At 42.7% G+C, this 13665-nt stretch overlaps 2 protein-coding genes across 2 annotated transcripts; one reads left to right on the plus strand and one right to left on the minus strand.

Moving 5' to 3' along the window:
- Positions 1 to 2668: 2668 nt before the first annotated feature.
- Positions 2669 to 3604, plus strand: LOC120380620 (olfactory receptor 4N5-like). Its single transcript, XM_039498492.1, has one exon. The coding sequence runs from the start codon at positions 2669 to 2671 to the stop codon at positions 3602 to 3604; it is 936 nt and encodes a 311-aa protein (XP_039354426.1).
- An 8850-nt stretch (positions 3605 to 12454) lies between these two features.
- Positions 12455 to 13375, minus strand: LOC120381134 (olfactory receptor 14C36-like). Its single transcript, XM_039499239.1, has one exon. The coding sequence runs from the start codon at positions 13373 to 13375 to the stop codon at positions 12455 to 12457; it is 921 nt and encodes a 306-aa protein (XP_039355173.1).
- Between the last annotated feature and the right edge of the window lie 290 nt (positions 13376 to 13665).

The following is a 13665-nucleotide window of genomic DNA, read 5'->3' on the forward strand; positions in this document are numbered from 1 at the left end:
CTTCTGTCTGCAGTTAGGTGCTTTCTTTCCTCCTTAAATCTTCTTTTCATTTTCCTTCCCTCCCCTTTCTTTCTTTCTTTCTTTCTTTCTTTCTTTCTTTCTTTCTAGAAATTGTTAACATTGCTGATTTCTATTCCATTTTTGATTTTCTGTCATGAAAATTGAAACAACAAATGTACCGAATGATATTTGAAATGGCATGTTTCATTTTGAATCCACATTTTCAGCCATCAATTGATTCCAAATGAAATCTCTTGGATTTCCAATGATACTCTCTTAAACACACGCACAAATACTTAAACAAATCTGCACTATTGCTTCAACATTTCAACGTTGTATTGTGATGGGAAATGTTGAAGTGTTTTGTTTTGACCTTTCTGAATTGAAACCTTTCTGAGCTTTTCCTTTTCACTTTTCATCCCAATTCATGATGGAAGCTATTGTCGACATTTTGGAATTTTCTGCGGGATGGAAATCCCATTTTCTGAGCAGCTCGACATCTGGGTTTTTCTTCTGTGTCCTAGACAATCACCAGGCACCACTGGGGCCTGGCTGAACAGCTGAGAAAAAAGAGGAATTTCATTGATTTTAAACACTGGGAACAAGAGCTCTGAGCAGAGGGATTTATACTCCTCTCCATCCTGTGCACTGAATAAAGCAGGAAAATATAGTTCATGATCACGTAATTACACTGTATCATAATATCAATGCCTAAGAATTGTTTGCAGTATTGTTATAGTTGTATTAGTCCAAGGGCCTGAAGAGGAGCTCTGTGTAGCTTGAAAGCTTGTCTCTTTGAGCAACAGAAGTTAGTCCAATCAAAGTTATCAGCTCACCCACCTTGTCTTTCTAATGCAGAGAGGACAGGACAGAAGGAACCATACCATATTTTTATTAAGAAATTAGAAAGATGCAAAATTAACATGACAAATTGAATTATTTAAAAACTGTCTAGGTCTCAAAGAGTATGTATAAATTGCAATCAGATATCCCAATTGCAGTGTAGCTATACCCAAACTGTATGCAAACAGGGAATCATTATTGAGCGGGTGTGATTCTACACCATGAGTGTAGTTTGGAGAAGGAGTGGGGAGCATTGCCCCCACCCCCAACTGCAAGCCTTGGGCATACATGGAATCCCCCACCCCGCGCATGGTCCCATTGGAAGTCAAACTATGCCTATGAGTCCCACAGGGATCAGTTTTTGGCCCTATGTTTTGGCCCTGGGTAGCTTGGTAAACTGGGCAAAAGCAAACAATACACATTTTAATACAGCTAAATGTAAATGCACATAGCTAGGAACAAAGAATGTATGCCATACTCACAGGATGGGGGCCTCTATCCTGGGAAGCAGTGACTTAGAAAAAAAAATTGGGGGAGTCATGGTGGATAATCAGCTGAACATGAGCTCCCAGTGTGACACTGTGGGGGAAAAAAAGAGCTATTGCTATCCTGAAATTTTAAGTGCTTGGCTTTAAAACATAAAGAACTTTCTTTTAGCACAGAATGTTATTCTATATAATTGTGAATATATATTTTAAATGACTAGAGCTGGTCAGACTTTTTTCTGTTCTTTTTGTTAGATTCTTTGGTTTTTGTTTGTTGGTTTTTGTTTGTTTTTTGGTGTGGGGGCGAAAACTTGAGGTGTTTGTCAAGAAACAAAATATATTTTTTTCTTTTTGGCCAATTAAACCTTTTAAAAAAAATCAAACACAGCCACTGACAAACCAAAAAATGGCCAAAAACTGCTAAAAAGAACCAGAGAAAAAAATATCAGAAGCTTTAAATATTTTTGATTTCCAACTTTCTAACTTAATTTAAAAAAAAATTGGAAAGAAAACCCTTCCCACAAAAAAAAAAAATCAAAAACCAAATTCTCTCTAGGAAAAAAAAGAGAGAGAGAGAGATTTGATGGCTAATTTTCAACCAGTTTTAAAAGTGACAGATTATGAAACTTCAAAAGTTGCCTACGATGAAATCAACAAAGGTGAATGATTTTGCTAATATCAAAAATCAGTAAAAAATTTGCTGGGGGGTGCCCCCTCCAATCCACACACCTTCTACATTTCAAATTTTAGAAGGGGCCAATTTGTAATCACTTGATTTACAATCTGGACTAGAAAATGAGAGAATCTGAAATTCAGTCTTTATTCATCAATTACATGCTGTGAATTTGGGGAGATTACACTATATTCTTCACACAGTGCAAAACTCCATGTTTTAAGTGAAAATCTGAATGCTACCATGAGTATAGATGTTCTACCACCAACTCCATAAGTCTATTTATATGCTCAGTGCCAGATCCCCAGCTGGCATCAACTGACAGTAGCACCATTGGAGTCAATGAGTCAGATTCACCGCTGGTGTGAATTGTCAGCACTCCATTCAGCTAAGTGCGGCCGTCTATATTGCAGATCTGCATATGAGGAAATCAGCAGAACCTGCAGCCATGCACCTGCATGCAGAGTCTAGCCCTCAGTGTGTAAGTTACCTCAGTGGAGGCTCCATTCTCCTCCCATCCTCATAATGAGGATCCTCTGTGCCTGGCCGACATGTCTCGGCTCGGTGCACTGTGCTATTGTATGTGGAAGTGCTTGTTCACGTTGGCCACTATTATCTCCTCCTCTCTCTCCATCCTGTGTGCGCTACAGGGATCCACACTGATGGGATGGAGCATGGCAACCTCACATGGGTGACGGAATTCATGCTGCTGGGGCTATCCGAGGCCTACAGGGTCCAGCTCTTCCTCTTCTTCCTCTTCCTGCTTTTCTACATAGTCATCCTCCCAGGCAACGTCCTTATCATCCTCACCATCCGGAGTGACCCCTGCCTGGGCTCCCCCATGTACTTCCTTCTGGCCAACCTGGCCTTCCTGGACATTTGCTTCTGCTCTGTTACTCCCCCAAAGATGCTGGCTGACTTCTTCTCCCACCGCAAGACCATCTCCTACGGGGGCTGCATGGCCCAGCTCTTCTTCACCCACTTCCTGGGAGCAGCTGAGATCTTCCTGCTCATTATTATGGCCTATGATCGTTATGTGGCCATCTGTAAACCTTTGCACTATGCCAGCATTGTGAGCAGGGGGGTCTGCTGTGCCCTGGTTGGGGCTGCCTGGGTGGGAGGCTTCATGCACTCCATAGTCCAGGTGGCTTTGACCATCAGGTTGCCCTTCTGCGGCCCCAACAAGCTGGACAACTTCTTCTGTGATGTGCCTCAGGTGATCAAGCTGGCCTGCACTGACACCTACGTGGTGGAGATGCTGATATTCTCCAACAGCGGCTTGGTCACCTTGGTGTGCTTTGTCCTCCTCCTCATCTCCTACACCGTCCTGCTGGTCAAGCTCAGGATTCAGTCCCTCTGCGGGAAGAACAAAGCAGCCTCCACCTGTGTCACTCACATCATCGTGGTCTTCATCATGTTCGTCCCCGCCCTCTACATCTATGCCCGCCCCTTCCGCAGCTTCCCCCTGGACAAGGTGGTGTCCCTGTTCCACACCGTGGTCTTCCCACTACTGAACCCCATGATCTACACACTCAGGAACAAGGAGATCATCAATGCCATGAAGAGACTGATGATCAGATACAGCCATTGGGGTGGGAAGTAAATGGAAGCCAGAATAAAGTAGTATCAAACTGTGAATAATTTTCTATCTGCAGGGCTCCATTTTGCTTTTAGATACACTGGAGAAACTCTGTAGTTATGCTGTAGTATCTATTGAGCAACTTGACTCTGTTAAATAACTTTATAGTAAATCTGTAGTATCTATGAAATATGTCTATAGTATATATTGAAATCCCTGTACAATCTGTTGAGTAATTAGTAAATCTGTAGCATCTATGTAGTAACTCGCATGAGTAAGTCTACAGTAGCTGTGAAAGGAGCCTGTGGTTAAATGCAGCCACTCTATGGAGTGTATGGGTTTACACCGTACCTTCTATGGAGTAACTATATCATGAATGTGTAATATCAATAGAGGATCTGTGGAATATCTATGGAGTAACTCAAGAGTTTAGACTGCTATAACTGAGAAAAGAAATTAGCTCATTCTATTTTATATCTGACTATGGTGCCAGTCCTAGTTAATAATAACTAATACAAGCAATGATCATTTCCTGAGTATTAATTATGTTAAAACATGGAAGGAATTTTGGTCATGGGTCAATTGTCTAGTGCTAAATTCATGCCACTTAAAGACTGCAGGGTTAATTACTGTCTTTATTTATATTTCACAAAAACAATGAGGAGTCCAGTGGCACCTTAAAGACTAACAGATTTATTTGAGCATAAGCTTTCGTGGGTAAAAAAATCCACTTCTTCAGATGCATGGAGTGAAAATTACAGATACAGGCATAAATATATATTGGCACATGAAGAGAAGGGAGTTACCTTACAAGTGGAGAAACAATGTTGAAGGCCAATTTAGTCAGGGTGGATGTTTTCCACTCCCAATAACTGATGAGGAGGTGTCAATACCAAGAGAGGGAAAATTGCTTTTGTACGTGAGCCAGCCACTCCCAGCCCCTATTCAAGCCCAAATCGATGGTGTTAAGTTTGCAAAAGAATTGTAGCTCAACAGTCTCTCCTTGAAATCTGTTTTTGAAGTTATTTTGTTGAAGAATGGCTACTTTAAAATCTGTTATTGAGTGTCCAGGAAGACTGAAGTATTCTCCTACTGGCTTTTGTATGCTACCATTCCTGATGTCTGATTTGTGTCCATTTATCCTTTTACGTAGAGACTGTCCAGTTTGGCCAATGTACATGGCAGATGGGCATTGCTGGCACATGATGGCATAGATCACGTTAGTAGATATGCAGGTGAATGAGCCCCTGATGGTGTGGTTGGGTCCTATGATGGTCCTAGAGTAGATATGGGGACAGCGAAAGCAACGGGGTTTGTTACAGGATTGGTTCCTGGGTTAGTGTTTCTGTGGCGTGGTGTGTAGTTCCTGGAGAGTATTTGCTTCAGGTGGGGAGGCTGTCTGTAAGGGAGGACTGGCCTGCCTCCCAAGGCCCATGAGAGTGGGGGATCGTTTTCCAGGATAGGTTGTAGATCGATGATGATGAGCTGGAGAGGTGTTAGCTGGGGATTGTATGTGATGGCCAGTGGTGTTCTGTTGTTTTCCTTGTTGGGCCTATCCTCTAGTAGGTGACTTCCGGGTGTCATCAGATGGCCACTGGTGTTGTGCTCTGCTCTGTTCAGTGTTGATATCAGTCTGCTGCATGTGTGTGTTCCCTCTGTGTGCTGCCCCAGCTCTGCAGATCGCTGGCACAGCAGACCCTGAGAGAACCCCCAATAACTAAAGATTCCGATGAGGTACGAAGGCACCCGGTCCAGGTTTATTGTTGAAGAGAAACACAGTCTCTAGCTCCCCAGGTTAGATATCCAAGGTTCTGCTAACTAGCACATATGTGCTTCCTGACAATGGACCGGCTCAGTCAGTGGCGGGACTTCCCACTGCCCCCTAGGCCAGACAAAGATACCGCCCCAGGGATGCATTCTTATACACAGGTACAAACAAGTTACACATCATTCCTGACGTATTGAGGTGCAACCCTTCTATGTAGCAAGGTACAACCCCTCTATGCAATAAGGTGCCGCCTCTCACCTTGTACGTGTTGCTTCGAACAAAACAACTCTATCCATCATATGATCCTTTTGACCCTGACTTTAGGATGGGTTAGCCTTTTCCCTGTTATCAGTGTGGAATGTGGTGCAAGTATCAGAGTGTTCTGGTACCATACGTTTATATCTCTAGTAACCAATACATTGTACGTATATGTTTATGCAACATCAGCCCTTTCCTTGCCAGCTTCTGTGAACAGGATCTGCCTCTGGCTCATAGCTTAACTTTGCTTGATGTTAGCAAATTCTTGACCATTACTTTAGTTCAGGCCTTAGGCCTCATACCGGGCCTCTGATACCAAGGTTTATATCTCAGGGCCTCATACCTTGCCTCCACTTACTACCCTGGGTACTGCTGAGGGTGCATAGTATCACAGAATCATTGACTATCTGGTTTGGAAGGGACCTCAGAAGATAATCTAGTCCAACCCCCTTCTGAAAGGAGGACCAATTCCCAACTAAATTATTCCAGCCAGGGCTTTATCAAGCCTGACCTTAAAAACCTCTAAGGAAGGAGATTCCACCACCTCCCTACGTAATCCCTTCCAGTGCTTCACCACCCTCCTACTGAAAAAGTTTTTCCTAATATCCAACCTAAACCTCCCCCAATGCAACTTGAGACCATTACTCCTTCTTCTGTCATCTGCTACCACTGAGAACAGTCTAGATCCAACCTATTTGGAACCCCCTTTCAGGTAGTTGAAAGCAGCTATCAAATCACCCCTCATTCGTCTCTTCTGCAGACTAAACCATCCCAGTTCCCTCAGCCTCTCCTCATAAATCATGTGTTCCAGCCCCTAATCATTTTTGTTGTCCTCTTCTGGACTCTTTCCAATTTTTCCACAACCTTCTTATAGTATGGGGCCCAAAACTGGACACAGTACTCCAGATGAGGTCTCACCAATGTCAAATAGAGGGAATGATCACGCTCCTTGATCTGCTTGCAATGCCCCTACTTATACAGCCCAAAATGGCATTAGCCTTCTTGGCAACAAGGGCACACTGTCGACTCATATCCAGTTTCCCATACACTGTAACCGCTAGGTCCTTTTTTGAAGAACTGCTGCCTAGCCATTCGGTCCCTAGTCTGTAGCAGTGCATGGGATTCTTCCATCCTAAGCGCAGAACTCTGCACTTCCCCTTGTTGAACGTCATCAGATTTATTTTGGCCCAGTCCTGTAATCTAGGTCCCTCTGTATCCTATCCCTACCCTATAGCATATCTACCACTCCTCCAAATTTAGTGGCATCTGCAAACTTGCTGATGGTGCAGTCCACACCATCCTCCAGATCATTAATGAAGATATTGAACAAAACTAGCCCCAGGACCGACCCTTGGGGCACTCTGCTTGAAACCGGCTACCAGCTAGACATGGAGCCATTTATCACTATCAGTTGAGCTCAACAATCTAGCCAGCTTTCTATCCACCTTATAGTCCATTCATCCAACCCATACTTCTTTAACTTGGTGGCAAGAATACTGTTGGAGACCGTATCAAAAGCTTTGCTAAAGTCAAGGAATAACACATCCACTGCTTTCTCCTCATCTACGGAGCCAGTTATTTCCTCACAGAAGGCAATTAGATTAGTCAGGTATAACTTGCCCTTGGTGAATCCATATTGACTGTTCCTGATCACTTTCCTTTCCTCCAAGTGCTTCAGAATTGTTTCCTTGTGGACCTGCTCTATGACTTTTCCATGGACTGAGGTGAGGCTGACTGGCCTGTAGTTCCCCAGATCCTCCTTCTTCCCTTTTTTAAAGATGGGCACTACATTAGCGTTTTTCCAGTCATCCGGGTCCTCCCCCAGTTGCCATGAGTTTTCAAAGATAATGACCAATGGCTCTGAAATCACACCCACCAACTCCTTTAGTACCCTCGGATACAGTGCATCCGGCCCCATGGACTTGTGCTTGTCCAGCTTTTCTAAATAGTTATGAACCACTTCTTTCTCCACAGAGGGTTGGTCACTTCCTCCCCATGCTGTGCTGCCCATTGCAGCAGTCTGGGAGCTGGAGACAGAGGCAAAATAATCATTGAGTACATTAGCTTTTTCCACATCCTTGGTCACTAGGTTGCTTCCCTCATTTAGTAAGTTTCCTGCAGTGGGGGAAGGAACAGAGCAGCTCTGCCAAGGAACCTTCAGCAGAGGATTGGCGAGTACCTCCAGGAAAGTTTTCTAGAGATCTCTCCAGAGGATTCTCATGAAATCTCGGTGTGCATTAACACACTATTTCACCGAATGGCTTAGCTTCACAAGGAAATGTGGAATACATGCAAACAAAGCTAGCCTTATAAATGTCTATCCCTTTGCCCACTTCTATAATATACAGAGCGAAGGACAGGTCTACCTCATATCACCAAGCAGCATCAACTCAAAAAGATCACTTACTCCTTGCCTGCGTCATGCGCGCCAGCGATAGACTTCTAGGACTGGCTAGACCTCTCCATAACGAAAAAGAGCTCCTGACTCACCTCGCCACTAGATGACACTGACATGTGCTCCGCACCATCCTCCAACTCGACCTCCTCATCCACAGCTTTGTCCTCGGGGTCGAGTCCCCTGTCTGTCTCCACCAGTCCCACCAAAGTATTCAGAGAGTTCTTGGCAGTGGAGGTGACGTTGTTGCTGAGGATACTGTCCAGATCCTTGCAGAAGCGGCAGCTCTTTGGCGCAGCACCAGAGCAACGGTGTGCCTCCCTTGCCTTATGGTATGCCTATCTTAGCTCAGCTCTGCTGCGTGTCCTGTTTGTAACCCTTCTCCAACAAGCCACAAAAAATATAACTGTAGGTACTGAAGTTCCTACGGCTGGAACGGAGCTGGGACTGGACAGCCTCCTCAGCCAACAATTTCAGCAGATCCAACAACTCAGGTGAGTTCCAAGCGAGAGAGCATTTGCTGCGCAGAACTGCCATGGTCAGCTGAGAAGATGTGATGTGAGCTCTCCACACTGAGAAAACAGGAATTGGAGATTCAAAAATTCCCTGGCCTTTAAAGGGGGATGGGCAGATGTCTGTTTGCCTGGGTGCAGGGAAGCAGAGTTCAAACTGCTGACCGGAACGCTCAAGATGGGCATTGTGGGACACATCCTGGAGGCCATTAACAGTAACATATCCATAATATCTACATCTATAATGACACTTTGTCAATATAACTTTTACCGCCAAAAGCTCTACACCTCTTGTTGAGGTCGTTTTATTTTGTAAGCAAAGCAGTCAGCCAAGGGATAATTGTAGTGTGTTCACCTCCACTGTTTTGTCAATTAAACCTGACTTTTGTTGACAAAACTGTGTGGCGAGACAAGGTCTTAGATGTATGTTTCTTAATGCAAGAGGTATGGGGAATAAAAAGGAAGAATTAGAAATACAAGTAAAATGATTGGTGCTGTGCCTCAACTCCTTGGACATGTCATGAGCACTCAACAGACATGCCAACCATCCAAACTGGAACCAGTCAAACCCATTTGAATAGCCTCAGCAGAGACCAGGAACCATCCCTGATCTGAAGGGACCACCTCAGAAGCGGGCAAGGGTAGTTCTATCTCCCAGTGCTAGTCACTTCATGTTCTTTCCATGGAGACAATGAATCCATCAAAATGGGCAATTGTTGCCAATCAAATATTGTGGTGGTTTTTCATATAATCATAGAATCTCAGGGTTGGAAAAGACCTCAGGAGGTCATCTAGTCCAACCCCCTGCTCAAAGCAGGACCAGCCTCAACTAAATCATCCCAGCCAGGGCTTTGTCAAGCCAATCCTAAAAAAGATGCAAAGGATGGAGATTCTACCACCTCCCTAGGCAACCCATTCCAGTGCTTCACCACCTTCCTAGTCAAATACATGGTAACAGTAAACTTGAACTGATTGGGATAGGATTTTTACAAAAGGGGCCCAAGGGATTTGGGGACTCAACTCTCACTGAAAGTCAATAAGAGTTGAATGACTAATTGCTGTAGGTCCAACTGAAAATCACATCCTTCCTCCCTAATTCAAAGTGTGTGTGTGTGTGATGGGGAATCACTTAAGCATAAATTCAGCTGTAAAACTTCAATGGGACTTCTGGCTTATTTGTTTTTTTTCCAGATCAGTGCCTCAGCTCAGAATATTCAAAAGAATTGAGATTTAATTCATAATCACTGAGTGTTTGGACAAGGAGCAATGATGATTTAGACCATATGAGGAGCCGTACCTTTGTTTTTAAGAAAACTCCCATTATAATGATCCAATGTATTCAATAAGGCAAAAGAATCAGAGCCCATTAAAATGTAGCTAGTCAAAATGGCTCAAATCTCACAGACAATGCAGATGATGAAGTTCTTGTTAAAAAGCTATGGAGTAAGAAATATTCACAGAAATAACAATGAATAATAAGTACTCTCAGGGAAATCATGATTTGGAAATCAAGAGTCATAGACAGAAAAAGAGGCAAAATAAATTGGCATTGATTATTCATAATCTATCTATCTATCTATCTATCTATCTATCTATCTATCTATCTATCTATCTATCTATCTAACTGCTCTTCTTTTATCTATTCTATATGTAGTATACACAACCATGCACAAACATGGTTAATAATAATAATAATAATAATAATAATAATAATAATAATAATGACATTTAGATCCTTGTGTGGATGAGAGACCATTGGCCAAATCCACCTTTGAAGCAAATGGCTATATCTCAGTTGTTATGATTATAAGATTAGCTGAACCTCTTCTCCTTGGTCTGGTCTGCAAACCCTCAGGTCGCAGCTTTGTGCCTGTCTCTCTCTTAGGGTGGAATCGTATGATTCTCCCACCCTCCAACTGGGTCCCAGGATATAGCAACTTGTGCACGAACAAATGAGTTCTCCAACCATGTTTGGTACCTGCAGGTCTTCTCACAGGAGTTGTGACCCATAGTAAGTTGAGTGACTAGCCAGCCTTCATCATACCAAGTATGATTTATTTATCACTATAGGAACAAAGCATAACATAAAAGAAAATATGAGCAGTTCTAGATCCATCACTGCAGTAGTGTGGCAGGATAAAAAGTTGGGTTTATTACTCAAACTCAGTTTGTCTTTTTCAAACATTGCAATAGCTTTCTCTTCCAAAATACCTTTCCACCATAGCAGGTAATTATTTTTAAAAAAAATAAAAAATAATACTACATATAACTGTATAAGGCTCTATATGCCCTATCACATCATAAATAAGACAAGAAAATCCCATCAGCATTAAAATAATCATTTGAAGAGAAACTCAGATATTCAGACACCTGAAAAAAAACTTTTTTTCAATTCTTTATCATTTGGGAAAGAAAAACTTCGTCTCTCAGAAACCCCTTCAAAGAGATTATGACGTTGACACCTTGAATAAGTGACAAAATGAACTGATATCCCCTGTCAAGGCTGCTTCCCCACTTCAAGTGCAGAAGGTGGGGGCCTGCAAGGATTCTAAAAATCAATACTGGCCACTCCAGGTTGGCATTAAACTTTTCTCTGACTTTGGATGGGTAGATGCTGCCACCACCCAAGTGCAACACCCCCGCCCCCCGCACACACACATGTTTTGAGAAACCAGGAAGAAGCACTTGGGAATTCCTTCCTGTGGGGTACCATTAAGCCCTTTAACCCCCCCCCCCCCGGGAAGAGCTGAGAACAAAAACAAAGGAAATCATCTATTGCCACCAACTTATTAAACAACATATGCACAAACCTTTTAGGACACAAAAAATCCAAACCTGTTCTTAAAAAAGGGTTAATTTTATTAAAAACAAAAAGAAAAAAATACATCTGAAATTTAGGCTTTTTGCTAGATCTTAAAAAAACAATTAAGCATCAAGATAGCTTTCTTGAGGTTCAGCTTAAAGGTTACAAGTAAAACAAAAGCATTTGGGGTTAGCAGAGGAGTCCACAAGCCAATAAGAAATAAAAGAAATAATCCTAATCACATCTTCCTAGACATTCCCTGATTTACTTACATATATGGGATTCAAATAAGTAGTTCTAGGTATGATCTGATGATTTTCCATACCTGGCTTAAAGCTTCTTATAACAGGGCTGCTATGTGTCTCCTGTCTCCAGAGAACAAGAACAAACAGACAAAGGGAAAGATTTTTTTCCCAATTTTAAAAAGTTCTAACCCCTCCCATTGGCTCTTTTGGTCAGGTGCCCAAATCACTTCCCTTTACCTATGCATTTAGTCAGACTTTTTAACTCTTTACAGGTAAAACAACTCGAGAACAGCTACCAAGAGCGAGTCTATAGCTAACTGGCTGGTTGGGTGTCCACAAAAGAGAGTTACCTCTCACCCTCTCATTTATCACACTCATTCCATTTCATCCAACATGTTCTACCCTGCAAATTCCTACCCCAAAAACCACTTGGAACAAAGAAACAAGTCAACCAATGAATCAGCAACATGAAAAAGAAACGATCAATCAAACACAAAAGCCAAACCTCTCATACCCAAGCACTATTTTTATCGCAAAAAAAGAGGAAGAGAGATCACAAAGTCCACTAGTGATTTAGCAATTGCTATAGATATTCTGTGCAGCACGCTCAGATAATATGGTGATCGTTGCAGTATAAATCCCTAAGACAAATAGATACACGTCTACGTAGATTTATGGATAGACATATAGATTCTGATATTATTTACATGGTGTAATCCTAAATTTACTAATTTAACTTCTATGGAGTTAGTGCAGATTTTATGACATCATAAACAGATTGCACCTTATTTTCTGAAGGGAACAACTTTGTCATCAATTGATTATTACTATAAAGAAGCCCAGAATGAAATCACAGTCAAAAATCAATGACGGACATTTTTTTTGTTGGTGAATTACCTCCACACAATCAGTTTCTTTAATGCAGCTTTGATCTCTTTGTTCCTCATGCTGTAGATGATTGGATTCATTATTGGAGGCACCAGGGAATACAGAACACCCATCATGAGATCCATATTTGATGCTGAGCTGGAGGTGGGTTTCATGTACTCAAAGAAGCTAGTGCAAAGTAACAAAGAGACCACAGTGACGTGAGGAAGGCAGGTGGAGAAGGCTTTACGCCGGCCCTGCTCAGAGCGGATTCTCAGCACTGCTTTGAAGATGTGAACATAAGACACAATAATAAAAACAAAACAGTTTAAACCTAAAAAAAAACTAAAGGCAATAAGTGCAACTTCACTGAGGTACGAGTCAGAGCAGGTGATCTTGAGTAGCTGGGGGATTTCACAGAAGAACTGGTTGATGACATTGGACTGGCAGAAGGGTAACTTGAAGGTGTTCCCGGTGTGCATTGCAGAGTAGACAATACCAGTAATCCAGGCACTGGCTGCCATTTGGACACAAGCTCTCCTGTTCATCACTCTCTCATAGTGCAGTGGTTGGCAGATGGCAACATATCGGTCGTATGCCATGATGGTGAGTAAGGCAAGATCAGCTGCAATGAAGACTGCGAAAAGAAAGACTTGGGCGACACATCCAGGATAAGAAATCAACCTGGTGTTCATGAGGGAATTGATCATGGATTTGGGGATGGTGACAGAGATGGAGCCGAGGTCTATAATGGACAGATTCATCAGGAAGAAGTACATGGGGGTGTGAAGATGGTGATCAAGGGCTATGGCTGTGATGATGAGAAGATTCCCCATCAGGCCTACCAGGTAAATCACTAGAAATACCACAAAGTGCAAAATCTGCAGCTCCCGAATGTCAGAGAATCCCACGAGAAGGAACTCGGTCAGGGTGGTTCGGTTGGACATTTTCTTTCTCAGTTCATTGTATGATGGCTGTGGAGAGAAGCACTAAGATAGTGGTGGGGATTACAGGGAGAGAAGGAGTGCCACTGATTCCACGCTGCAATATCTCATGATGTGAGTGTCAACGATGAACAGCACTTATCACTCTGGCGTTCATAAGGGAATTGGCCATGGACTTGGGGATGGTGACGAAGATGGATCCAAGGTCTAGGATGGAAAGATTCACCAGAAAGAAGTACAGGGGGGTGTGAAGATGGGGGTCAAGGGCTACGGCTGTGATGATGAGAAGATTC

Source organism: Mauremys reevesii, linkage group 13 (assembly GCF_016161935.1).
Source record: "Mauremys reevesii isolate NIE-2019 linkage group 13, ASM1616193v1, whole genome shotgun sequence".
Lineage (NCBI taxonomy): Eukaryota > Metazoa > Chordata > Testudines > Geoemydidae > Mauremys > Mauremys reevesii.

Excerpts from the sequence above, each read along its gene's own strand:
- LOC120380620 (XM_039498492.1), top strand. The coding sequence starts at position 2,669 with ATGGAGCATGGCAACCTCACATGGGTGACGGAATTCATGCTGCTGGGG.
- LOC120381134 (XM_039499239.1), bottom strand. The coding sequence starts at position 13,375 with ATGTCCAACCGAACCACCCTGACCGAGTTCCTTCTCGTGGGATTCTCT.